At 39.3% G+C, this 27,912-nt stretch overlaps 2 protein-coding genes across 6 annotated transcripts; both read left to right on the forward strand.

The window, feature by feature from the left end:
- The first annotated feature begins 1,563 nt into the window (after window positions 1–1,563).
- LOC136677698 (tropomyosin alpha-1 chain) lies at window positions 1,564–19,559 on the forward strand. 4 transcript variants are annotated; one of them, XM_066655295.1, is made up of 9 exons: window positions 1,564–1,874; window positions 4,215–4,340; window positions 15,722–15,855; window positions 15,988–16,105; window positions 16,243–16,313; window positions 16,390–16,465; window positions 16,581–16,643; window positions 17,222–17,291; window positions 17,757–17,949. In XM_066655295.1, exons 1-9 carry the CDS (start codon window positions 1,761–1,763, stop codon window positions 17,837–17,839), a joined length of 855 nt encoding a protein of 284 aa, XP_066511392.1. In that variant the 5' UTR covers window positions 1,564–1,760; the 3' UTR covers window positions 17,840–17,949. The 4 variants fall into 4 exon arrangements, with proteins under 4 accessions (XP_066511392.1, XP_066511391.1, XP_066511393.1 ...); XM_066655294.1 differs by lacking the exon at window positions 17,757–17,949 and adding an exon at window positions 18,865–19,559 and having other exon boundaries at window positions 1,569–1,874; XM_066655296.1 differs by lacking the exons at window positions 1,564–1,874; window positions 4,215–4,340; window positions 17,757–17,949 and adding exons at window positions 8,541–9,051; window positions 18,865–19,559.
- A 1,213-nt stretch (window positions 19,560–20,772) lies between these two features.
- Window positions 20,773–27,695, forward strand: LOC136678158 (ras-related protein Rab-8A). Of its 2 annotated transcripts, none has more exons than XM_066656073.1 (8): window positions 20,773–20,983; window positions 22,369–22,429; window positions 22,624–22,684; window positions 22,889–22,966; window positions 23,069–23,158; window positions 23,342–23,407; window positions 23,579–23,629; window positions 24,441–27,695. In XM_066656073.1, the coding sequence occupies exons 1-8, from the start codon at window positions 20,860–20,862 to the stop codon at window positions 24,531–24,533; spliced, it is 624 nt and encodes a 207-aa protein (XP_066512170.1). In that variant the 5' UTR covers window positions 20,773–20,859; the 3' UTR covers window positions 24,534–27,695. The 2 variants fall into 2 exon arrangements, with proteins under 2 accessions (XP_066512170.1, XP_066512171.1); XM_066656074.1 differs by lacking the exon at window positions 20,773–20,983 and adding an exon at window positions 21,053–21,197.
- The last annotated feature ends 217 nt before the right edge of the window (window positions 27,696–27,912 follow it).

Raw genomic sequence — 27,912 nt, forward strand, 5'->3', positions numbered from 1 at the left:
ACTGGCGCCCCCTACAGGGTGTATTCCCACCTTGCGCCCAATGTTTCCAGGTAGGCTCTGGACCCACCGTGACCCTGAACTGGATAAGGGTTACAGATAATGAATGAATGAATAAATGAATAGGGAGGATTAGCCAGCTATCAAATGGAGTTCACAATGATTAATAACTGGGGATAACAACTGCAAATTCTAAATATATTGAGACCACTATTTATTTATTTAATGTCTTTGGTTCATTTGCAAATTTTCTCATTTTTTGTATGCTTCCGCTTTTTTTGTCGGTGATGGCTCCACATCCTTGCAGACCCTTAGCTGACCTCTCACAGTGGAATGATAAACAGAAACACCTGTGGGTTTTCAGATCTGAAGCAAGCGTGGGGCATGATCTTACCTCTCTCTCCAAAATGGAAGCATTTACGTACTGTTTAACTGATGGGGAATGTTTCTGTGGTCTACCAGACCTTGCATGGCTGTTAGAAGTCTTGATTTTTAAATACCTTTTAGTCATTTCTTTAACACAAGGAAACTCTGTGTCATCTGATAATGTGCAGTAAGTTTATTAACAGGCGCTATTGTGAAAGATCCGGCATCAATAAAGCTTCCAGAATGTGAATGATTAATCACAAATGAACTCTTTGCCTCCGGGACAGAGTGAAGAACAATATGGTAGTGGTTGATGAAAACCTCACATCTCAGACTTTTCCTTGGCATGCTCTGCCTCTTTTTCCATCCGCTCTTAAGTCCCACTGAAGCAGAAACTGGGGGAAAAAATCACCTCTGACCAACCCAGCTATTAACATACATTTATACATTCCTTCATGAATCCACCAGCATGTGAACAACTCAGAATTTGCAGCTATTCACTTATTTCACGGATTTACACCAGTGTTGAAAAGAAACATTGATGTAATTATTTGAAAACAAACTTTGTTGATTCCGAAAAACTGCCCAAGCTTTGATTTCTCATTGTTTGCAATGGTATTAAATCTATTTCAGATAAATGTCTAACTTCACTTTAAATTCACCACAAAAACATACATAAACTTGTAAACAGTTATGGAAGGTAATAACTCAAAATATATGAATTATTAAATGAAATATTCCTTTATTCATTCATCATTTAGAACTGATTCATCTTATCCAGGGTCACAGGGTTCTTAAGCAATGACGGCCAATAGAAAACAGCTAATATATACACAATATATACTCATAATATTATATATTATTTTGTGTAGACACCATAAAACAATAAATAAATCCATAAATTGCATCATATGTGATGTTAATGTGATAATGTCAGTAGTTTATTTATTCAGAAATTGACCCTAAAGTGACCTCACACAACAACAAGAACAAGCACCCTGAAAGGCCTTAGCCTCCAAATATGGAGATTGGTTGTGAGAGAGGTTTTGGATGAGGGCTTGAGCTCTGGGGGCTGCATGTTCGAAGAGTAGTGTAAGTGTGTGTGTGTTTAGAGGGGTATGAACAGGGAGGGGGTGTCGCCAGGGAGCAAGGGCTAATCTCCAGGACCTCAGGTTTAAACCCTCCTCAGCAGCGCTGCTTTCCACTCGGAGTGCTCCCATCTCTCTCTTCTCTCCTCTTCTCCACTGCTTCTCTCTCTCCTTCTCTTTCTCATTCTTCATCTCCCGGTTTCACGGAGGAAAGCCGCTATCCTCTCTCTCTCTCTGCTTGCCATCGAAACACTTTTATAACTCTTGTTCGTTTAGAGTTCGTTTAAAGTCCAATCACAGTTGGTAAAAATGGAGGCAATAAAGAAGAAAATGCAGATGCTGAAGCTGGACAAGGAAAACGCCATCGACCGAGCAGAACAGGCTGAATCAGATAAGAAAGCAGCAGAGGACAAGTGTAAGCTGGTGAGATATGGAGAAGGGGTGGATATGGATGGGGGTGGTGTTTGGAGAGGTGGATGGATGACTGTATGGAGCGATAGATGATAAATGGATGCTAGGATGAATAGGTGAATGTTTGGATGGATGGATGAAGGTTAGAATGGATCAGTATGGATGGATGGATAGCTGATGGATGTATAAGTGAATGTTAGGATGAACTGATGGCTGGCTGAAATAATGAATGATGGTTTGAAGGGTCCTGGTTTGGATGTATTGATGGATGGATGGCTTATTTTTCAATGAATGCACAAATAGATGTTAATGGGTAGATGTTCAGATGGATGGGTAGATGCATGAACAAATGGAAGAACTGATAGATTAACGTTTGGAAGTAAGGTTTTAATGGATGAGCTAATGAAGCACTCTATGATATGGTTTTAGGAATGTAATATTCTTTTTTCCACGTGTGAACACAGGTCTGGTGTCTCAATGAAGCATCTGTGACATGTGTTGGTCAAAATACCACAAGGATCAAACACGACAGCAGCGTCCTCTCCCTGTCTAAATAGCCTTGTTCAGAACAGCCGATTTCAGCATCTGTTGAGAATGCGGGGGCACAAGGATTGTTTTTTGTCTTTTTTTTGTTTTTGTTGTATTTAATCAGTGCTCGTATTTCTCATTGTTCTTTCACAGTGTGTGATTAGGCAGAAACTCCACATCCTCAAATAAATGGGTCAAAATTAAGTTTTTATTTATTTTAATAATTTGTCGCCTTCATTATTAATAATGAGACATGCTGTATAATGTCTGGGACCTCCCCCCAACTCTCTGCTTTGGAGAAACCCAAACATGGCAGACCAAATCTCTGCTGCTGAACCACTCCTAATGAAGAATACCAGTGGAGAAACAGAGCGGCGAGTGTACAGTTCCCAGGAACTTGGCATCGCCAAATCCCACTAGGGAGAGGGCAGGGAGATCACCAGGAATAACCCTAAGATATGTCAAATGCCCACTGGTTCACTGGTGTTACTTACAAGGCTCCAGGGTGCCCTTAATAATCCCTTAATAATTCCCATCGAACTTTTTAGAAGTTCTCTCATCCATAATGATGTCACCTCTGTGTACTGCGTGTTAGGACATGTTGTGTTTTGAATGCTGGTATAATGGTCAACCTGCATTACCCTGCACCAACATGAACTGCAAGGACTTCGTGCTGATCCATGCAATTTTTTTCAGCACAGAGTTTCCTTTAATAGCAGCCAAAATAAGGGACAGCAGCCATTTTGTCATCATTTTAAGATGAGCCCCGCTTCCAAATGTAATTCTCCATTAATGATTTGAGAACTCTGATGCTGAGGTTGGAGCTGGTGGGTGTGATGGAATGAGTGTGAAGAGAGGAATCTGAGTGTCTGGAGAAAAACAGATACCATATGACTTACCAGCTCATATCTAAAATTCCATCTGATCTCCATTAGGTCAGATAGGAGGGTACCGCCATTCCATGGTGACCATCTGGAGATTAATTACTCTGATGACTTCCAGTTGTCTCTGACTCCTGTACCAGAATTAGGTAGTGCTGGTCGGGCTGGGATTAAATGTGCCTCTACAGAGAACCGAGCATAACACAGCAAACGGCGTCATGTTGATGAGCAGGGTGTTGATATTTTGGACCTGTGAGGTTTGGGGCTTGGGGATTGAGGCAGGCAACAGTGTGACTGGGCACTATAAATACATCTATCTGTCCTCACCTGAACATCTTGCCCCTGAACCCTTTGGAAAGGGCAGGGTACATTTCTGTCTAAGATTTTTGATGTTAAGGTTTAAATCAGTCAGACAGACTTCAGTGCATTGACATTTGGCACATTCAGAGACTGGGAGTCCAAGGGAGCACAATTGGTCTTGCCCTTTCAGGGTAGATAGGCTGGCCCCTCCTCTCTTCTCATCACTCAACACAATGCTAGCCAGCATGTGCATCTGTTATAGCTGATATATCAGATCTGGGCAGTTTGCATTCCCCTCCAAGAGTACTGAGCTCTCTATTAGTGCTGTTTTAGAAAAGAAGTTATGGCTAGCTTCAAATGTGCTTTATTACAACTGTGTGATTGGAGAAGTGTTAGCTAATAGGTGGAATTAGCCCTGCTTAAATTGGGGAGAATACTGGGTACATTTTTTTATTATTATTGAGGAGTAATATCAAGTGTGAAACACAAACACAGTGGTGACAACAAAATGTCACCTACAAAGTCATAACCTGGGTATAATAAAAAATAAAAAACAACAACACTCTTTAAAATCTGTAATGTTGTTGTACAAACCTGACATTCGTATGTGTGTGTGACTGTATTGTTGTTGTGTTGTGGTCAGTTAGAGGACGAGCTGCTAGCGCTTCAGAAGAAGCTGAAGTCAACTGAGGACGAACTGGACAAATACTCAGAGGCCCTCAAAGATGCCCAGGAGAAGCTGGAACTGTCTGAAAAGAAGGCCACAGATGTGAGTATCAGAACATTATACAGGAAGTCATTATGGCCGGTATGAGATACTGTATCTTTATCAATATAAAGATGAGTATGACAGTGATAGTTATGATGAAGATAATGATAATGATGATGATGGTGGTAGTGAAAAAGATAATGTGTGTATAATAATGTATGAAACATATGGCAAGTTGTAAATGTATGTATGGGATGGAAGGAAAGAAATCTGTTCACAAACTATATATTACATTTTCCTATTCTGTTCATGTTTTTTTTGTCCCAAATATTCCTTAGCTAAGGAAATGGCACCAGAACACGTCTATTGTTTCCTTGTTTGCTACATGCAACATAAGCTGCTGAGCTTTTAAACTTCAGAATGGTTATAAATCCTTCTGAGGTTATGCAGACAGCTCTTCTGCAGAAAAACTGTGGTTTTTAACAGTGAGATGCACCTTTGAGGCCTGCAGAGAGATAAATTACAGACTGTGAGCAGACACAGTTGACTGCCAGCACATGACTCAAGGGGACAGTTATAAAAGAAAACAGTCTGGACATGACGTCCACTGCAGTTAGTGTCATTCATTCAGAGCAGAGTTTGAATAGAGTTTGTTTGTTCAATTCAAGCTCAAAATCACTGGTAAGGATTTGTTAAGCCTTAATTTGTGCCATTAAACAACTATGATAATGTAAAGGGGTTATTTGTATTTGCATAATAATGCACATATATTTTTTAGATTATATACCTGATGAGTATTAAACATGTATAAGAAAGTATATGTAATAACTTTTGTCAGGTTTGTCATGTGTTTAACACATATACAAGTGTGAATATTGGTAGCTTATATATAAATGTTGAACATTTTCTTTAATAAAACAATCATTTTTACTAAAACTATACCAAGCACACAACTGACTTCGACTGGAATCAGTACCAGAAGGTCTATTACTTGTATTAATTATTTTAAGAAATGGTTTCCTTTTGGTTCACTGGGATATGCCACCCCCCCCCCCCCCACACACACACACACATAGAGGGACAGACCCCAGTGGGTCATGCAGTGGCCCAGGAATGGTTGGAATGTGTCTAAAGCAAACAGTGAAATCTCCCCTCCAGAGTGTAATGAAGCCTTTCCGCTGGGGGGAGAAAGCACATTCACACACACATTCCTGTTTTCCCGCAGCTCCCATAACCAACCACACACACACACACACACACACACGTTCAAACCCATACACCTTCTAAAGAAAAATAGCATATTAGAAGCAAAATTCCATATTTTTACAAGCATTAATCCACACCAAGTCTCAATTATTGGTTCAATTATAGATGCTATTTTAACTTCAAAATGGCTGCTGCTACATCATTCATTCAATCATTCATTCATTGTCTGTAACCTCTACCCAGAATCACTGGGAACAAGGCAGGAACACACCGTAGACATGGCGCCAGTCCCTCTCAGCTACTGCTACTTTTTAGATGTTAGGTGATTTTAGCATATGTTAATTGCTAATAATCTTTTTTAGCTAAATTCACCTCAACTTCGGTGCAACCAAGGAAACAAACTTCATACACTAAACATTTTTCCATTGACTGGCTGAATTTAGTTTGAAGGGAAAATTCAGTACTGAAGGAGTACCTCGGTAAATATTTTTTTGTGAAGTAGAAACCGTAACTCATTCAAGCCACTGCCAAAAGTGGATCATAGAGTGGCTTAGTAACCACTTAAATGCAATTCACCCTTGTCTAAACAAGAAGACAGAGGGAATTCACCGGGCATCCCAAAGTAAACAGAGCTGGGACTTGATAATAAAGGGGAGTTGTGGGTCACGGCACCATGACCATGAGTTATGTCAGCCACTGAGGCCTATTAACATTCCATTAGTTTAGAAGTACAACTGCCAGGAGGGTATACATGTTCACAGTGCAGCAGTGATTGCTGATACTAGCAGGCTAAGTGGTGAGCGAAATCCCACTGCCAGCTTTCAGCCAGGTCATTTGTCAAGGTGACGGCTCCAAAGCCACCTTTGTTTCACAGAGTGCACTTCACTTTGTGCACTTCAGTCCTGCAATCTTGCAAAGCCCTGGTGGGCATTCACTGCACATTAAAAGGTTCCTGGGTAACAGTCTTTTTAAACAGCTCTCTTTATTGAATCATGTGAATCCATTCAAACGTTCGCATGCAATTGATTCAAAAGAATTTTTTCCATCCAGAAATAAGGCTGCCTTTGAGTCTTCTAAGTTCTAAGGTAGTAATTATGACATGATATGAGTTCCAGTGGTTTTAGGTCAGGAAAAAAGAATGTCATGAAGAAACCTATTTGGTTTTTATTTTAGGTTTGTAAGTTTATATGCCTTACTGAAAGAAAATGAAGTGAATAGTACCCTCATTGGATGAGTAATATTTTTTATCCCGTTAGAATCACATATAGACTATTATGATTTTTGCATATTGTTTTGACTAGCTTTGTTGCTAATAAACATTAACATAGTCACATATATAGGGGATTGCAATTCGTGACATAGTCGCATATTTTCGACATTTTATGCGGCAATATCACAATCATAAGTGAATGGGTAATTACCAAACAAACCGTCATATCAGTGCCTCGTGTTATGCGACAGTAACACGACAACTCTTCCCCATTAAGGCGTCATTACCATCCGTTAATAGCACCGTCTTAGTTTTATTTACAGAAAATATAACCTTACTAGTTCATTCATTATCTGTAACCACTTATCCAATTCAGGGTCACGGTGGGTCCAGAGCCTACCTGGAATCATTGGGCACAAGGCAGGGATACACCCTGGAGGGGGCGCCAGTCCTTCACAGAGCCACACACACAGACATTCACTCACACACGAACACTTTTGAACACATACCAATGTGTGTTTTTGGACTGTGGGAGGAAACTGGAGCACCCGGAGGAAACCCCACGCAGACACGGGGAGAACACACCAACTCCTCACAGACAGTCACCCGGAGCGGGAATCGAACCCACAACCTCCAGGCCCCTGGAGCTGTGTGACTGCGACACCTACCTGCTGCACCACCGTGCTGCCCTTACTAGTTCATTATTTGCTAAAATATCAAAGCAAATAATGGCTACAGAAATGTCCTTTTCAGTATTAACCTTTCGTGAAAGAAATGTTCTCGTTAGAGTTAAAGCTAATGTAGGACACCATTAATAAGCATTGCTTAGGGGAAATATAATAAAATACTTTATGCCTTTGTTGGAATAAGAACCTATGATCTGTAATGACGCCTGTAATGAGGAAGAGTTTTTGTGTTACTGTCACATAGTGTTTCTATGGTAATTACCCATTCACTTATGATTGTGATATTGTCGCATAAAATGTCAAAACTATGTCTCCTATATATGTGACTATATCACGAATAGGTGTGAGACCAGGTTGTAACATAAGTGGTGCACAAAATACATACAAGCTTAAAATGTATACTTAATGCAAACTTATTTGTGTTATTTTTTCATAATTCTCATAAAATGATTCAAAAATTTAATTTACACTTTAAATGTAAATATAATGTGTATTCGCGTTAAAATAAAAAAAATATTTTCTTTTTTTTCACGGGAGTTGTAAGACTATCACTTACACAAGCAGTCAAAATTCAACCAAATTTCTTTTTAAATAAATCTCCAGAATTTTTATAAATCTGCAAAAATGGATGCAGCACTTTATTGGGGTAGGACAGGTGGTGGGTCAGTGTAAAGAGTCTATGTCAAATTATGACTTATGGTGGCCTTAAAACAAATTAATTTTAGAGTTTTGGGGCACTCTCATCCTCTTGACTGTTTGGTGTTTTTGTACCATTTTTAGCAGTCTTAAATAAGTTTTTGCAAAATCACAGCCTGTGTCTAAAAATGTATTTTCTTTAAAAGTCTTCTAGTGGTCAGCATTACTTTAAACTACAACTTTAATTATATTAATGGTCAAACCCTTATGATCTTTTCCAGCTCTCTGATTCCCAGTATTATAGTTTGATTTTAAGATCAAATTTTATCAAAAGTGTTTTAGTTCTGTTCTATTCGTATGAATAATCGTAAATAAAACATCGTACTCCAGCATTTTGTGAATTACTCCTATTCAAAACATCCATCATTAAATCAGACGTTCGATTCATTTAAAACCAAGAGTCGGTTCATTAAGTCGACTCCCTCGCTCATTGCCTACAGCTGTGAATCATTTATGGGGGGATACTACCCCCTCCTGCGGGCGGGATGTCTCCAGAAATGAGCTTCTTCCCAGGATTGGAGGATTTTTAGTAACTTTTCCTCAATCCTATTTCCCCCCCCTTTTCCCTCAGGCTTCCTCATTCCTTCCATTTCAGACTGAATGGGAGTGGGACAGTGAACTCTGACGGGGACGCGTGAAGAACAGTCGAAACAAAGTCCGTTAAATCACAGAGTTTTGAGTTTAACGGTTGGTGAGGATTCTGAGGGTTATTGTCCAGTTTTGACAAAGGTTAGTCGTGAAAGCTTCGGGGGTTGTTCGGTTTGAAGAGCTGGTGCTCAAAGGAGGGTTTTAAAAAAAACGTTATTCTTTTAAAGAGGGTTTGTTGTGCGGATATCTCGGTGTAATGTCGGTAAACTCGTTAGACTCGGTGAAGAGAAAGATCCAGGCGCTGCAGCAGCAGGCAGACGATGCCGAGGACAGAGCTCAGCTGCTGCAGAGAGAGCTGGACGATGAGAGGGACCTCCGGGAAAAAGTGAGTGAAACTTAACTCTGCTGCAGTTTCTCTTTTCTTTCACCCTTCCGTGGAAATGCTCAGCTTGTTTTACGAGGATGAACTCGCCTTCCTATTCCTATTTATTTCCAGCTCCACCTTAAGTCACTACAGAAGAATATGGTAAAGGCCTGTTAAGAGTCGCCTAAATGCATAGTCTACTCAGGTAAAACCTCCCTGAGTGAAATAACGGCACAAATACATGTATTGCTATCGTTAAATTAAAGATTCAGGTAAAAGTTATCTTACTTGGTTAAAATATTCATGTAAATAGGTCACAATCATGTTATTTGTTGTGCAGAATCACCAGTGAATCCCCACAGGTCTGAAGTGTAAGTTGAATCTGTAGAATGGATGTGTTTTTAAATTGTGTTTTATGCCCAATCCTTTAAAGATTAACTAGAATTAATTAATATCTCAAGTAACAAGTAGTGTATTTTAAGCTATTTTATGTAATATCAGACTGCACTATAAACGTTTCCGAAATCCGGTTCCATTCACCACTACTGTGAGCAGTTCTTAAAAGCATTTCACGTACACACACACACACACACACAGGCACGGTGGCGCAGTCACACATCTCCAGGGACCTGGAGGTTGTGGGTTCGATTCCTGCTCCAGGTGACTGTCTGTGAGGAGTTGATGTGTTCTCCCAGTATCCGCGTGGGTTTCCTCCGGGTGCTCCGGTTTCCTCCCAGTCCAAAAACACACGTTGGTAGGTGGATTGGCGACTCAAAAGTGTTCGTAGGTGTGAGTGAATGTGTGTGTGTGTTGCCCTGTGAAGGACTGGCGCCCCCTCCAGGGTGTATTCCCGCCTTGCGCTCAATGATTCCAGGTAGGCTCTGGACCCACCGCGACCCTGAACTGGATAAGGGTTACAGATAATGAATGAATGAATGAAAAGTAAGGGACAATTAACTTGATTCATGAAAATTTAATTTCAGCATTGATTTTTACAATAGGTTTTTTGCACTGAAATCACATTCTTAGCTCTCTTACAAAACTATACACACTGTTTAAGTTCTGTTCTGTTCTGCATGGACACACATTTCAGATCTGAATCCAGACTTAATGAGTGTGGACTTGCTACCCAATGTGGCACTGAGCTCTGTGAGATGTAGTGAAGAGGTGGTGTGTGTTTATGCGTATGAGACGTCTCCTCAGGAGGCTGAGTGGAGAAAAAAGGAACCAATTTCCTGTGTGGAAAATCTCACAGAATCTTCCACCTGTTCCCTCCTCAAAGCTGCTGCCTTCTTAGACCTTTTTCTTTTCCACTGGAGGGAAAATCTGAGTTGAGTTGACACGTGGGAGTGGATTTTAACAAAATTCCTTGCAATACAACAATGTTTATTCTCAATTATAGGAATTTGACTTAATATCCTGTTCTAAACGTTCTGAAAATCATCAGTGTTTTTCCGTGTGCCACAGTTTTGGGGGTTTTATGTATTAACTTTTAATAATGTTACAGTTTGATGGAAAACTGTATGATTTTCAAAACCAGAGGGTGATCAAAAGTGAGCTATCAAGTTATTATATTATAAAAGTAGTTTATACACATATATTCAGATGTATGCTTTCTGCTCCCAGCACAGCTGTCTTGGTGCAAATTGTTGTCACAGCAGGGGATCCTCACCTCTCCCTTTTCACACCTCATTGCTCCCTAGTAGCTCAACAGTCACTGATTACAGCATAAAGTATTGCCATATTACCAATTACTAGGCCTTGCTGAATCTGTGTTATGTTTGACATGTGTAGTACACGAGTGGGATAAAAGTCATTTATTTGCCTGCGTTTGTAAAGCTGTGAATCATTCATTCAAGTTAAACAGATCTACTTGCATTAGAATAGAATTAGAATAGATGTATTATGTACATTAGAATTTACGTGCATCTGAAAGGGCTGATAAACCAAGCAATTTTTTCAACAGAAATAGACCACTAACGCAGCCACTACAGCAGCCCCCTTCCTGGAAACGGTGTCCACGGGAAGTATGGGATGTGACGCCTTCTACACACTACTTTTTTCACTTCCTGCCATTTGTACCACTAAACACTTTGCAGTTTCACTCTGTTTGCATTTGAACAACAACCAACCTCGTCTTTTGTATGATGATAAGCAATAATAGATAATACCATAGCAACATAACAATATAACGGCCCACAGATTACATAAGTGTGCAAATATAAGCTTTAATAACCTGACTTTGTTGCCTTTAAATTTGCAGGCCACAGGGAGTATCTTATCAGCCATAATGATTTTGACTTTCATTTCCTCATAATCACTGGAAACATTGGATTGTTTTGGTCTTTGCGGAAGAGACAACACACAGGTTGTTTGTGCTTTGAATGTATCCCTAATGAGAACATTTCCATGTGTGGGTTTTTTTTTTCTTTTCTCCCCCCCCCCCCTCTCTCTTCATTCAGGTGAATTTCTCTATGACTCATGGGTTTAAAATTAGTTGTTTATATCATGGCTCCACTAGTGTGGAATGGGCTGCTTCAGGAATCTGATTTTATATACCCTGATCATCCACAGATTAAACCCACCTGCTTAATATTTAGTCGTCCCCCTCATGGAGCCAAAACAACTCTTGTTAAGGCATGGACTCCAAGACCTCTGAAGGTGTCTGAGGTATCTGGCACCAAGATATCAGTAGCAGATGTTGTAAGTCCTGAATTTGCAAGGCTGGGCCTCCATCCATCTGACTTGTTTTTCAAGCACATCCTATAAATGCTTGATTAGATTGAGATCTGAGGCTCAAACAATGATTCAACAAATTATTCCTCAGATCACTCCTGAATAGTTTTTGCAGGGTGCCACACAGGACACATCCTGCTGAAAGAGGCACTGGCATAAAGGAACGTTGATGTTATGAGGTGTATTTCATCTGCCATATGCAGAAATGTCATACACTCTACTGACTGACTCTTCACACCCAGCCTAATCTATCCCACCCCTTGATAGTTGTTGTTCAATGCTGTCACCTCACCTGTCAGTGGTATTATTTAAGTGGCTGATCTTTTTGCTAGTGTGGTAAACCAAAAGATGATGGTTTAAACCACAGGTTGCCTTGCATTTCAATTCAAACTGAATTGTGAAGTCATGAACCCTCACAAGATCAAGCCCTTATTTACTTCCCAGATAGAGCTTGCCAAAGTCAGTATAACACTTCACGTAAACACTAAGTGGATCAAGTATGCGTCTGTGAGAATACTCTCTCTGATTTCTGTATTGTTTTGTCAGTTAGCTTGGCTTATGTTAAGTTTCCATGTATTTTTCAGTATCAGCAGAAGTGCCTCCAATAAAGCACAGATAGCATAGTGAGTAAGTGGTGTTGTAAGGTACAGCAGGTAATAAACATTACATTTTCTCTTGCTATGAGACTTAAGTCTTGAGTTTCTACTACATGAGCTTAACATTCATCGGACATCTGTTATATTTGAGCACGTATTAGGTTTAATTTCGGGAACATTCTGTGTAACTAAAGCTATTAGTCTTTCACGTTTGTCTGTGTACAGTTACACTGGAATATCTTTTTTACTTTTTATTTATTGATTGATTCATTTATTCATTGTCTGTAACCACTTATTCAGTTCAGGGTCCAGGTGGGTCCTGAGCCTACCTGGAAATACTGAGCGCAAGGCAGGAACACACCCTGTAGGGGGCACCAGTCACATTCACTCACACCTGTGGACACTTTTGAGTCACCAATCCACCTACTAATGTGTGGGGGTTTTTTTGACTGTGGGAGGAAACCCACACGGACACAGAGAGGACACTGTTTACTTTTTAGCTCTTTAAAAATGGTCTCTAACTTGTTTGGTGTTGGCACTAATTTGGAAGTACAGACAGAGCAAAGAGAAATCAACCAACATGACCTTGAGGAAAAAGCAAATAGTCGTTTCTGTGATCATGCCAGACTGTTGTTGACTTAGTGGGTGGTGCTAGACTGGTTATATATTGTATTTTACCTACCTCTGACACATTCCCATTGACTACACATGTTCATACTTAAGAAATGATTAGATGAATGAAGTTTGTCTGCTGCTTAAAATATATTCTAGACACAATCTAAACCCAAACCCCCATTTTTATGTTGGGAATGTATTTTATTTCCAAGTCTAAGCAGTCTATTGTTCAAAAATGTGTATTAGGAACTTTTTTATTTTGGTTGAGACTATGGCACACATGGGAAAGCTATCAGTAAAACTCCATAAATACAGTTCTAAACCAATTCTTATAAAGGCCCATTCATTCATTTATTATCTGTAACCCTTATCCAGTTCATGGTTGCGCTGGTTCCAGAGCCTGGAGGGGGCGCCAGTCCTTCACAGGGCATCACACACTAGCACATTCACTCACACACTCACTATAAAGGCCCAGATGGTCATAATTATTGCCCCAACCAAATTCACAACACATTGTGGATACAGGAAAAATAGGGACAATAAATAAACTATATATACATGTTTAAATTAACACACACTATGACACTACTAAATGCGGTTTTTATTCCTGATTAAGCACAGGCAAGTGATTTGAGATGAATCAGCTTTTCTTGTTCATCTAACACCTAAGTTATTTTGATCATACCGCGGCAGGCCTGTCTTTGACCATGCACAGTATTGTTTTGCAGGTGAGTTGCAGTGTACTACTATCATAATATATTGTAATACAATGGCTGAACTAGTAGTTTTCTTTCAAATTAATTGTGCTGCTGTATAGCCTCACTTACTTCCTTACTAATCTTTCAATTTCAAAACTCTATTCCATGTGGGAGATGATTTCATGCTATAGAATAGTCTTGTGTTCCTTTACCGCCTTATATGGCTTCAGGCCTGTTCGAATGAAGAGTTCAGTGTGGGAGGAAAGGGGTGTGGCGAGGACACAACTTTTAGATACCCATAGTCAGGCTTTGTGGTGACCACACAAAGCCTGTAAGAGGATGTAGAACAAACAACTATCTACACTACAAGGAGAAACCTCAAGGCTCACTCCATGTTTTGAATTTCTCATTGTTCTCCTGTTTAGTTGCAGCTGTAGGTTACTGCAGGACTGAGGATATGAAAAGGCCAGCACTCTTCTTGCAATAAAATGCATTTTTATTTTGTAGTCTTTGTTAAATTTGCAACTACATTTTGCCATTATAATTTTTGCTCGGTTTGAGTGAGCTATTTTAAAAATTTAAAAATATTGAGCCTATATTTTTCCATATATTAACATTATCAATGAAGGTCTCTTAGAATTATTTTTATGGTACTGAGTCTATCAAAATACTTCTGTACCACAAGGTATCAAAAATGACATGGAGACAGGAAGAGGATGTTGGCCACTTCGGACAAAGACGTGGCACTGCTGGCCGACTGATTCACTGTCTCTGTGAAACGGAGCAACCCACATATTGGAAATATTCATACAAAATAGATCTGACCCACTTCTAGCAAGGGATTGCTGTGGCAAAGTAGGTGGGAGCCAAAGTTGGCCCACAAAATGACTTTGGCTGATTTGGTGTTTGTGCCCCTCGTGTGCCAAGTGGGAGTTCCATCCCCGTTCCATGATGTGGGATGTGAGCCAGACCATGAGCAGAAATATTATTATGTTTTCGATGTGAGCTCAAGTACAAACTAAGTGAAGAAACCTGGAAGGACTTTGTGTATAGAATATTCAGATTGATGAAAGCTATTGAATTGTATGTTGGGGATTGGAGCACTGGTCTGCTACATATGGGAGATTTATGTATCTGGACTTAAGTATATACCAGTTGACTGTAAGAAGTTGTAGTATAAATTAAAGTGGTGGGTAACGGTATTAGTGTCCAGTGGAAAATTTGGAGACTTTAGAAAGGGCTATGAATTACCCCAGAGGAATTTTAATGAGGAAAAATTGTTTCATCTGGCTCTGGTATCCTATTGTGGGAGAAAAACTATATTTTGTTCTGACACACGTAGACTATCTTTATTTGGGATAGATCTGCCATACACGTGTGTGTGTGTGTATACATAAATACAGACACACACAGACCTGTCATTCATTGGCTAGATGTAATGTTTCAATGTAAACATACATTTCAATTGAAAAACATTGCCTAATAAATACTTAAGTGAGTTTTTTATTTTTTATTTTATTTTTTTGTGCAAGACTCAAATATAAATCATGAGTTTATGTTGTAATATCTTGAAAATAGCAAGACATTAAAAACACATTACTATCCAAAAGAGTATTACTGGTCTCTGTCTCCCTCTGGGATGACCTTCCATCTCCTGTTACTCAATATAGTGCTTAGGAAATCTGACAAAATCCAGGGTCCAGTTATGTGGAAAACTGAAAAAATGCAGGAACACATCACATGTCTCAGTGGATGCCTTCACCCTCCCAGTTTGGTAGATAGTAAACTCCTAGCTAGGAGATCCCCTGACTACAGTGAGAAGGTAAAATGACACATTTATGAATATTTGAAGTGGCATAGCCAAAGACTGACCTGCAGTATTTTTATTAAAATAATATACGTTTGCTGGATCACAGGAATGCCTTATGACCTACAGGGTTATCTGTGATCAGTCAGAGCACAGCTCATAGCACAGCAGAAGTGTGTTAATTCAAAGGTGAGTACCACCTTTATATTGACAAATTGTGTGTGTGTGTGTGTGTGTAGGCTGAAGGTGAGGTGGCTGCTCTGAACCGTAGGATTCAGCTGATTGAGGAGGAGTTGGACCGAGCTCAAGAGAGACTGGCAACTGCGCTTCAGAAACTAGAGGAAGCAGAGAAAGCAGCCGATGAAAGTGAGAGGTTAGTATTCAACCACACACTCGATTAAACTAGAAAAGTGTGCTCTGATATTGTGAAATCTACAAAAATGCACCTGCAGCCCATTGGACAATGAAACGGTTTAAGCAAAGTGTGGTGTGTGTTCAAACACAGAGGTATGAAGGTGATTGAGAACCGGGCTATGAAAGATGAAGAGAAGATGGAGATTCAGGAGATGCAACTGAAGGAGGCCAAACACATTGCAGAGGATGCTGATCGTAAATATGAAGAGGTGAGGAGAGCGCACACACTGTTTCAGAATCTCTCGTGTGTCCCTCTGCACCAGCAGGCAGATGAAAAACTGTCAGCAGCTCTGTCATAGCCTCACCATACTCTAAGAAACTAAGTGTAGTGGTGTGTATGTTGCAGGTCGCTCGTAAGCTGGTCATACTGGAAGGGGAACTAGAGAGAGCAGAGGAGAGAGCGGAGATATCTGAGCTGTGAGTGCACGGTTTTCTTCAGTTTCTTCTGAGCTTTCTTCGATTATACTGTAATCCATTTTTTTTTTTCCTTCAGCAAATGTGGTGATATGGAGGAGGAACTTAAGAATGTAACAAACAACCTGAAGTCCCTTGAAGCCCAGTCAGAGAAGGTAGGCCTAAATTCAATGTGTGTGAATTTATCGGTGTGTATTTATATAGAACAAGCCACGTGGGTGTTTGTGTATGTTCCATCACTTGACCTTTTTGTGCGGTTTCTGTCTGCAGTACTCGGAGAAAGAAGACAAATATGAGGAGGAGATAAAGGTTCTCACTGACAAACTGAAAGAGGTGAGATGCTATAACCTCATAGATTCTAATACGAAGAATTATGAAAAATGTGGATACCACACATCCCTATTAATAGAATTTTAGATGTCATTTTATTTGTATTTTTGTAACTTGTCAACAATTAATCCACAAGTAGATACCCTTTAAGAAAGTCTATTTGAGATGATCACACTCACCTCCAACTACATAATGTATGCATGCAGTAATTAGCATAATTAGGTGTGGTGTGTGTGTGTTATAACAAACATGAGCAATTGGTGTTCTCATCAACGTGTATCATGTTACACGTTGGTAACAGTAACATGGTAGCAGTTTGAAAAGATAATTAATGTCTCAGAAGAAGCATTTAGCTTTTGGGGAAAACACAATGGGGAAAACAACACTGGGAACAAAAACGGAGTAAAACCCCCACCCATAAAACTATAAAATAAATAATGTATACCTGATTTTCTTCAGTAAGCTATTGATTCACTGTGCTTTTACTGATTCTCTCGCTCTCTCTCTCTGTGTCTCTCTCTGTGTCTGTCTGTCTCTCTCTCTCTCTCTCGCTCTCTGTCTCTCATATTTTCTCGTGGCAGGCAGAGACTCGTGCTGAGTTTTCAGAGAGATCTGTAGCCAAACTGGAAAAGACCATTGATGACCTCGAGGGTAAGCCCCATTTAACACCATGACTCCTTCACTCTCTGTGCACTCCTTCCTCAGGAGTGACTGTGGTGTAATTAGTAGCATTTAACACAGGGCAGTGTATCAGCTGGAATTTAACCTTTGTCTTCTTATGTTGTCTCTGCCTGCTGGATGACATTTTATTGTCATGAAGGAGCAGAGATTAAGATCTTAGACCCACCCTAGTGTACAGAAGAAATTCCTACTTAAGAAGCATTAATTGACGTGTCTACACTGTGCACTGCACTACAATGCTGAATTGTGTCTTAGCAGAGGTTAATCCGACATTTTTGCCTTGTTTAGAAGCACACCTTCAGTATATTCCTCACATCCTTACTGTCTTTCGCTGTCCTCTGATCTATCTTCTGTTTCTTCCCTTCCCTTTCCATTTCCTTTCCACCTGCTTCCCTATCTGATGACCCTCCTTTCTGCTGGGATCTCAACCTCCAGATGAACTGTACACTCAGAAGCTGAGGTTCAAAGCGATTAGTGAGGAACTGGATCATGCCCTTAATGACATGACCTCCATGTAGATGCATCTCCTTCACTCTCACTATCTCTTCCATCATCAGCAGCTTGCTGTGGAAGATCCAAGTGCCTAAAGCCCTCTTTATCTATTTGTTCCATTAAAAAAAATATGCATTATAAACAATGCTAGTGCTTCTGAAGCATTAAGACACTAGGCTGATGACAGTTCACAAACTGCTCTGCTGTGTTGAATAAACTCTTTGATTTTTCCAACATCGTGCTTCTCTTCTTTCTCTTCTCTGTTTTTAAAGTCTGTATTTCTTTTACATTGTGTTTAGGAAAGATTTTTATTAGATTAGCGCTATCAAATTTAATGCATAAATAAGGTGTTAATGCAATCAATTATAAACATTAATTGTACACATTAATGGTTTAAAACATGCTGCTTTTACTGATTTTTCTACCATTATTAACTGGCCAGCTCCACTGATGCCACACTTGATCACGTATATCCAGATACTGCTGTGCCATGAATTTATTTATTTTACTGATGTAGGTTGAGCTTTGCTCTACTATGTATAGACACACACTGGTTGGGTCGAGAAACCACTGCAGATCTCACTAGAAATAGGTGATGAACATGGAAAAACAACACATTTTAATTATTTATCTATCCATCTGTCTGATGAGGGATGTCTGTCTGTCTGAGAGGCTCTCAATATGTATTTCAAGCCTTAAAACCTTGTGTAACTTCTTCTTAGTGCATCCATCAACACAGAAATCCAATCTATTCGATTACATTAGAACCCTTGTGTTTTTGGGTCAGTTTTGTCGAGGGCAGAACAGTAAACAAGGAATTATATTGCTACTAAATGTGAACGTCTAATATGCAGCTGAATAAAATGTAGATGATATTACTCAGTATCACACAAGTAGAAGTTTAAGTATTTGTAAATATGCAGGCGTTAATTCTTGAATGTTTTGCTTTAGTACATGTGACTGTGTAAGTATTTACCACCCACCTGTGGTGTGATTTTATGTATTAGAAATGACAAACTATTTAAACATTTTTATAAACATTTCTTTGCAGAATCTCTAGGGAACGCAAAACAGGAGAATCTTAATCTGAACCAAGTCCTGGACCAAACTCTTCAGGAGCTCAACAGCTTGTGAATATCACAAAGTGGAGACGTCTTCACAGCAAGCAACATTCCACCCGTGTGTGTGTGTGTGTGAGAGAGAGACAGTGTGTGTGTGTGGTTAAATCATATTGTACCACTGTATTGTCATGACTTCTATTTTTGTTCCACAACATTCCTCTCATTCCCTCCGTAGTAAAGTATAACTTTGCCAAATGATTTTTTTAATGGATTATGTTCTGAGCTGTAATATGTAAAAATGTTAAGTATCACCACCCGTGTCAAATTGTGTCCATTCAATCTTTCCATATTTTATTTATTTTTTTTAGCCAAAAGAAAATGGCGGGTCTACACACAACTATTAAAAATCACTTAACGTGTTTAAACAAAGGGTTATGCACACTAATATAGAATATACACATTAGATCATGTGTTTTTGTAGTAGTTTATTATGTTCAGGGCATTTTGCTATTGTATTTTTTTTTTTTTTGAAGTCACTCACAACACTACAGGTTTCACATGTGCATGTAGTTTTCTAGTTTTTCTTTTTTCTTGTATTTTTAGCACATTTTTTTAAACTGCTTTCAAAACTGTTAAATATGATTTGTTCTTTAACTCATAATAAACTTTTATATATTTGCACAAAGCTGTTGTTACTTAGTGATGTTAAAGATTTGCACAGTGGTTATATTTCTTATTGCGTGAATTAAATTAATATTTTGGTTGGGTTTCTAATCTGCAAATACCATCAAGAATACATTGATATGTGTAATAGCTTCTGACAAATGACTTTAAACTACGTTTATAAAGTATTTACCAATTGCTGCTTAATGATGAAACTCTGAGTAGAGAAGAGTATTTCAGTGCTCTTGTTAAATTCAACATTCAAAAGTCATAGTTATCTGAAAACACCAGGAAGTAATGTGTGAGCGGTCCAGAACATGGCTGCCATATTGGATCAAGTGCAGGTTTTTTCAATTGGAAGGTGGTGACCTGAGACTTTTGATTCACTCTGTACAAGTGCCTTATGTGATTGTTCCATTCTATTTTTTGGGAATTTGTAAATGTGCATTCATCTCAGGCGTTTCTTATCTATATCAGACATATAATGCATGTTGTGATCGCGCCCCTAGCCTTGTATATATCTGGTGCTGCAACAATTCCTTTGAGGTTCAGTAAAGCTACCTAGTTATTCATCCATCTATTATCTATCTGTCCATTCCTCCCTCTGTCTACCATCCATTTATGCATCATTTCTGTATACTGCTAATATCCTTTCCTCTGTTCCTCCATCCATCCATTATCTGTAATCATCCATCCATCCATTGAGCCTACCTGGAATCATCGGGCGCAAGGCGGGAATACACCCTGGAGGGGACGCCAGTCCTTCACAGGGCAACACAGACACACACACACACACACACACATTAACACCTACGGACACTTTAGAGTCGCCAATCCACCTGCAACGTGTGTTTTTTTGGACTGTGGGAGGAAACCGGAGCACCCGGAGGAAACCCACGCGGACACGGGGAGAACACACCAACTCCTCACAGACAGTCACCCGGAGCGGGAATCGAACCCACAACCTCCAGGTCCCTGGAGCTGTGTGACTGCGACACCTACCTGCTGCGCCACCGTGCCGCCCCTCTGTTCCTCCATTAATTCGCCAAACCCTCTATCCATCCTTCCTTTTATCTGTCCCTCTATCCACCATTCATTCGTTTGTCCATATCTTTATGCCTCTACCTGTCCATCGGTCCGTTTCTCTCTCTGTACAACTGTCCATGTTTCCATCCATCCATCAAACCCCAGAATTGAAGAATCTGAGTCGATTCATTTGTGAATAAAAATAACCCGATTCATGGCGAGTCGACTCCCCATCACTATCAGCGCTGTGTCTACGCGGCGCTCAGTGACCGGGCGGGATTTCCGCAATATCAAGTATGGCGAAGACTTACGATTATTTGTTTAAACTGCTGTTAATCGGGGACTCGGGAGTGGGGAAGACCTGCGTGCTGTTCAGATTCTCAGAGGACGCCTTTAACTCCACGTTTATCTCAACAATAGGTGCATTAACCTTTCAATTACTCTTTAATAGAGTCTAGTGACAGTGAAATGAGCCGCGGAAACGTTTAGCTTGAGCCGCTAAAGCTGAGGGCTTTCTTACGGGTCGCCGGTGTCGTTAACAACAGCTCTCTTTGGCTAAAAACCGACCGAATACTACAAATATATTCAATATTTCTGGGGTTCTTTAAGAACGGTTTTATTTCTACAGACGGCAGTAAGTGCAGTTGTAATGGTGTGTATTCGTCAAGTTAGCATTAGCTGAGTTGTTAGTTATTAGCCCCTTGTTGCGAAGATTGTTTATTTGCTTTTAGTGTTTGTGTTTATGCCAGACTTGGTCATAATAGTTCCAGGGTATATTACTGAATCCTAAAGTAGCTGGTGGTTAATCAAATTGGCTCAGGGTGAAACATTAGTAGGTTAACCTTAGCACCGTTGCCTGTATAACAGCATTATGTTTCCTCTGCGTACAGCTGCAGCTAAGAGGCTATGTGGTCGAATAACGTCGGCTAAACTGAGTCTAACGGGCTGCCTTTACGTCTAAAACGTCTAAAGATGTATTCCTGTTTGTATCGTTACGTTAATGGCGCGTCTTACTGCTGTTACCTGTGGCTTGTTCAAGTAAACGTAGCTAAGCTAACTCTTACACAGCAGCCCTTACACTTTCACATACGCTTTAAGAAGCTTATTAGCTATTACACTACGCTATTATTCCGTCATAGTGGACATTGTTAGTCTTTCTGAGTCGATAGTAATAGCAGTGCTGTTTATTGCTGTTTTGTTTGTTCGAAGCTGGTATCGGTCAAAGCAACGATCTTTTTCACCGGCCATAGAGGAAGTGACAAATGCTTACGTTAAAGATATAGTTCACCTCCATAGAAGACTTTTAATGTTGCCATTTAGTAACTTTCATTATGTAGTTAGTGTCATAATTATGATTTCCTGTTTCATATCAACGACTAGGCATTATAATACGTAGGTTTACGTATGTTTGAGTTAACATAGCAAGTCAAAATTGAAATGCCTTAATCATAAGACCCCTGGGTGAGATATTCAATTATAAATATGGGTTGCTGTGTCATAGAAAATCATAATTATGAGGTGCCAGAAATTGAATTGAATCTTCTTATTATTATTAGATGCCTAAATCATAACATCTCCTTATTGAGATGTCTCAAATTTATGGCTCAGATTATTATACTATAGCATCTCATAGAACGTTTCTAATTATTTTGAACTAGAAAGATCATACCTCTTTGTCATGGTTTATTAAGTGGCTGTACATATGTTGGAAACTGGCTTCCTTGTTCTACTTTGTCATCTGTAAACTATTAATAGATTGAATATTTATATCCGTGTTGTTGACCTGTGTGCTTTGTTTCTTGCAGGAATTGACTTCAAGATTAGGACGATAGAGTTAGATGGGAAGAAAATCAAGTTACAGATATGGTAAATTGCTCCACTTCTCTCTTCTTCAAAGGCCTTTCTGTCTTATGTGGTCTAGGTCAAGTGGTGTTTGTGGAACAGAACAAGTCCACTGTCAAAGTAACAGTGTTCCTCACTTGATCTTGTAATACCATTGCTTATCTGATAAAAATGAGCAAAGGAGTATATCTACATCTTCACTTATGTGTTTTTTTTAGGGACACAGCAGGACAGGAACGATTCCGAACAATCACAACAGCATATTACAGAGGCGCAATGGTGAGTTAGTGGTTGGGGGTGGGGGGGCTTCACCACAGTATGTGCATTGCAACACTAGAATTTAATGTCTGAATAATGTCTAGACGTGCTCATTTAATCTTCTTAAAACCAGTCATGCTTGTATTGCATTGTGTTGCATTCTTTGCTCTTAATGCTTTAGTGCCTCTATATTTGAGCTGGTTGCTCTATTTATCTTAATCTCAGGGCATTATGTTGGTGTATGACATCACTAATGAGAAGTCCTTTGACAACATCAAAAACTGGATCAGGAACATTGAGGAGGTGGGTGTCTTGATGAATTTGTCTCTTCAGTTGTAAGTGAATGGATGTGGTTCACGGTAAATTGTGAGAGACAGGTATAATGATAGGTTCTGTCTTCCCCAGCATGCCTCAGCAGATGTGGAGAAGATGATACTGGGGAACAAATGTGACATCAATGAAAAGCGACAAGTGTCCAAAGAACGAGGGGAGAAGGTGAGAGGGCTGTTTTTCTCCTAAATATCCAAACTTCAGAATCTTCCCTGTTTTATTTATGTGCGGTTTTGTGTGTGCAAATAAATTCTGTCAAAATAAGCACCTTTAAATTTATCCTGTGTCAAGTTGATATTGCATGTTCGATGTATTAATCAGTGGCTATCTTTTTAAATCACTCTTCAGCTGGCGTTAGAGTATGGAATCAAATTCATGGAGACGAGTGCGAAGGCCAACATCAACGTAGAGAATGTGAGTGGAATTAATTGTAGTTAGGTTAACTTATTTTTTATATTTGTTTATTTTTTTATTGTTTTTTATTTTTGTTGTATGCCTCCCATAGGTTTCCATAAATGTCTTTTTTTTCTCTCTCTCTCCTTTTCCTTATAATGTGTTTAAAATTTTCTTGCACTCTATTTATAGGCATTTTTAACACTTGCAAGAGACATCAAAGCAAAGATGGACACAAAATTGGTAAGACACTGTCCTGTCTTAGTGCATTTTTTCTTTCCTCAATAGATGTACAGTGGAACCTGTACTAACGAACGCCTATACTAACGAACTTTCCAAGATACGAATCGGGCATTTGAATATTTCTTGCCTCCACTAACAAACCACAACTCTAGAAACGAACCCGAGCTGGCGGCTGGAAATGGCTACTGACCCCAATAGGCGAGTCTCCCTGCGCCCAGACTTGAGTGAGCTTTTAAGATTAGCAAATTGTAGCTTTAGCAATTTAGCATTAGTGTAAATAGCAGACATCGAAATTCGTGCTAAGTTAAACCGTAACTACGCTTCGTCTCCCCACATTCACCGCCTACTCTCCGTTATTCCACCCCCCCCCCCCCCCCCACCTCCCGTCATACAGCCAGTCCCTGTGTTACTCCTCCAGCCAGTCGTCATGTCTTCAATGTGTAACCACTTACAACTTTATTTCTTTTTTATTACTGTCACCACTGTATTTCCCTTTTATTTTTAGTAACGCTACATGTATTTTTTTTTTTTTACTAATTTGAGACTGTTGTAAACATATATCAGTGCAAAAAGGGTGACTTTTGGGGTGGGGGCTGGAACACATTAATTGCTTTTCCATTATTTTAAATGGGGAAAATTGACTCGAGAAACAAACTTTTTTACTTACGAACCGCGTCATGGAACGGATCAAGTTCGTAGGTAGAGGTTCCACTGTAGTTTAGTTTATAGATTATTTATTCAACAGTTCAGAACTGAATGAGAACCAAATGCTTGGCACTTTTTAATGCTGTTTTTTTGGTTTTCTCTTTAGGAGGGTAACAATCCCCAGGGCAGTAATCATGGAGTGAAGATCACCACCGAGCAACAGAAAAAGAGCAGTTTCTTCCGCTGTGTTCTACTGTGAAGACAAAAGCCTTACCGTCCACCACCCTGGGGCTGGACTTGACTGGACTGTGCTCTCGTTTTCAGCACTTTCAAGCTTTCTCTATTCTCTCCTTATCTTTCTTTCTCTCTCTGAGTATTCCTCTTCTTCCAGCCCTAGAACATTTGGAGGGCCCAGCTCCTCTCTTCTGCTTCCACTGACATGTTGGCAATGCGGTTTCTTCCCACATATGACCCCTTTTCCTGATGAGGCCGTGGTAGGCTGGTGCTGCTTTCTTCATCAAGGTTGAAGAGCTAAGTGGAGAAATGTTTGATTCACAGGAATAAAACATGCCTGTTATGTCTAGAAAGATTTCAAAGATGCGTCTCAACTGCACAGTCTCAAATCTATTTTCTTGCTTCTAGGTTCTGACAGGTTGGGCCAAATTTGAGAGCCATTCCTTTATCATTCCATTGTATTCTTCCCTCATGCTTTCTTCGACAATCACTTTACCTCACTCTGCTTATAGGAGCCTTGCAATTTGCCTTTTATAAAACATAAATTCTATTTTAAATTTTTTTGATTAGATTTTCGTCTTCTGAATTATTATTTTTTTCTTCTTCTTCCATTGACAGCCATTTTCTGGTTCTTCTTGCTCAATGTTATTTTACATCTTTACTCATGCAGTAGAGCCAGATGCACAGATGTAAAATAAGGTATTTTGATTATATCCAAATTAAAAATTGAATATTTTTTTTGTTATTGCGCTGGATCACTGCCTCTGTGAAACTAACACAACAGATTGAATGGACTTTCTGCCCCACATCATAAATTTTCTCAAGACTTTAACATAAACCAAATGGATATTGTTTCTTCCAAAAGGTTAAAATTTAAAACATTAAAATGTATTGCTTTTTTTTAGGTCTGACCTGAAGAATACAATCAAACCTTGTTTGTGGGAATTGGAGTACAATGACTATATTTAATTTTTATCCCTACCTATATGTTTAAAGACAACGCCGCTCAAAAGCACAGTCCTTCACGCTTCATGAGTGACCTCTGTGTTTTAGTTAGTAGTGTTTTATAATGTGGGAAACCCTGTGTTGGTTTATTCAGATCCTATCTAATTAATATTTAATAGGTTTCATTTAAATATGGTTTTATCAAATCTGTAAAGATCTGTAAAGATGACCTTGTTGCACTAGCCAGTTTTTGAAATGTGAAGCCTTGATGTTAAAGCTGTAGTCTGCATTTAAACAATTCTACACAGTCACCCAAAGTTTGAAGAGAGCGGCTCTTCCCACATTTCTCTGAAAATTAAACGTATAAATAGGGAGTCACAAGAAAGGCTTTTCACTCAAGTGTTTAGTGTCTAGCCTTTCCAGAAGTGTAGGCGCTATAAGAATCAACAAGGTTAGTTACTGATGTTGAATAATACATTGTAGATCTCAAAGGTCACACCAACTCATTCCTAAGGTGTCAGATATTGCTCCATCGCTTCAAAGAAATTTTCCACTGTTCCGCAGTTCAATGATGGGCCCTTAGTAACCCATAGCTGACTGCTGACATTCGCTATAGTGAGATTAGCTGCTTCATTTCATCCTATTTGATGCTTTTCTGTGGAGATTATACAAGCTGCGTGCGCACAACTGAACAGCTGACACAATGACTACAATGGGGGGAAAATCTTAAGTGATACCCGCATTGTGTGTAGTTTGTAAAATTGAGTCACTCCCTGTTTTAGACCATAGGTGGCATCATGTGCCCTACAAGACTTCACGTCACTCACTAATACCCACAGTGTGTAAATTAGCTTCATGTGACTGGGCTAATCTGGCCAGAGAACCGCTGATCCACTTCACTTTCCTATAAGTAGTCTCATAAATTGTCATGCTCTTTATGTGAGATGAAAATGCAATGCACGTCACATCATTTTTGCCAGTCGGCTTTTTCTTAAGCTTTAGTGATGTTATTTTTTTTCTTAACATGATCTTATTATTTGGCCTAGCAGCTTCACAATAGACCACATCAGTTATTAATTACCAGCGTTAATAAGCACCCATACCTTGTAAAGGAACAATTGTTCATTCATTAGGAGATTGAAAGTAGAAGCACAGTGTTTTTCCCATTTTGTTTCTGAGAAATAGACCTTTTTTCTTTCTCTCTCTTGCAGCAAACTCTAAAAGGGTCTAGTCTCATTTGTTTTTGCTTTGTTCTGTTTAAATAGCAATGAAAGCTTAGGGGAATAATGAGGAAAACCACACTTGTTTTAAATTTTACTGCACCTTTTTTGTCCATCTACTCCCAAAGATTTTCTGTGTCCACTCAAAGTTTGGATTGTCCAGCTTTTCAGTCCAAATCAACGGCCCCATTAATTCCCCCTGCCTTCTTCACCTTTCCCTAAACGTCCTGCCATTTGTCTTAAGTGCTAATACTTGATCTTTCATTTTGGATCTATGCATCATGAAGGTGACATTTCTGACCTCCTGTATTTTGCATTTTTTTCCCTCTCTTTGAGACTGCAGTAGTCACTCGTTTTTTTTCCTCTCTTAGTTTATAGCCTCTCCCTGTTGTAGCTGCCCTCTTTCCTTTTTTTGTGCAATTCAAAGGCCCTCTGAAAGAGCCTTGTATATACTGTACTGAGTCAGTAAAAGCAATGTCACTGTTCAGTGTGTCTGTTATGGTGGACCTATAAAGCAGCAATTAATCAGGCATTGTTAACAGTGTGGGTTTGATCCTTTTGTCGTTTTTCAGTCTCAGTACTTGTGCACTCTGTGCAAGTATTAGAAACTGTTTATAAAAAAAAAAAAAAAAAAAATAGTAGACAGGCAGTGCTTCCTGAATTGTTGTCAGTTTCAAAAACCGCATCAAGTTGTGTAGCGTTGACTCGAGCAGTAATAACATCTCGCTGTCAATTCTCTTTGTTCCTCTTTTGAAATCGCTGTGTGATGCATATCATTTCCATTCCTTTTATATGACCAGTTTTCATTTAATTGTCGATTGTGAGGTGAACGGGGAGAAGAACGTTGTTACATTTTTTGAAAAAACAAATAATACAAAAAAAGCAATTGTAAATAACACTCTACAAGAGAGATCTACTTAAATTGTACTGTACTTTCTAAAAACAAATCATATTGAAAAATTTGTCTGCAGTTTTGTAGATATCAGTACTTTTGATTTATTAAAATAAGAATCTTTTAAAAAGTCATCTGGGTGTTCATTTGGAGCAGTGTTGCATGATATTGAGATATTTCTTGCAATACGTGAAAAATATTTTAACGCACTTTTGATGTGACAGTTATTTAGTCGGCTAAATTTAAGCTTTGTTCTAACCCTGGAATCCCAGGCTATATTGGGGATGCGGTGGTGACGAATCAGTTGAAGAACATTTATTAGAGGAAGCAAACCAAACTACAGGGTG

The sequence above is a fragment of the Hoplias malabaricus genome, chromosome Y (genome assembly GCF_029633855.1).
Source record: "Hoplias malabaricus isolate fHopMal1 chromosome Y, fHopMal1.hap1, whole genome shotgun sequence".
In the NCBI taxonomy this organism is placed as follows: Eukaryota; Metazoa; Chordata; class Actinopteri; order Characiformes; family Erythrinidae; genus Hoplias; species Hoplias malabaricus.

Bases quoted from the DNA above. Each gene is read 5' to 3' on its own strand.
- LOC136677698 (XM_066655295.1), top strand. From the start codon at position 1,761: ATGGAGGCAATAAAGAAGAAAATGCAGATGCTGAAGCTGGACAAGGAA. The intron at 16,106-16,242 runs GTGAGGAGAGCG...TGTATGTTGCAG, and splicing joins CTGATCGTAAATATGAAGAG to GTCGCTCGTAAGCTGGTCAT. The intron at 17,292-17,756 runs GTAAGCCCCATT...CTCAACCTCCAG, and splicing joins GACCATTGATGACCTCGAGG to ATGAACTGTACACTCAGAAG.
- LOC136678158 (XM_066656073.1), top strand. From the start codon at position 20,860: ATGGCGAAGACTTACGATTATTTGTTTAAACTGCTGTTAATCGGGGAC. The intron at 22,685-22,888 runs GTGAGTTAGTGG...TCTTAATCTCAG, and splicing joins CATATTACAGAGGCGCAATG to GGCATTATGTTGGTGTATGA. The intron at 22,967-23,068 runs GTGGGTGTCTTG...TGTCTTCCCCAG, and splicing joins GGATCAGGAACATTGAGGAG to CATGCCTCAGCAGATGTGGA.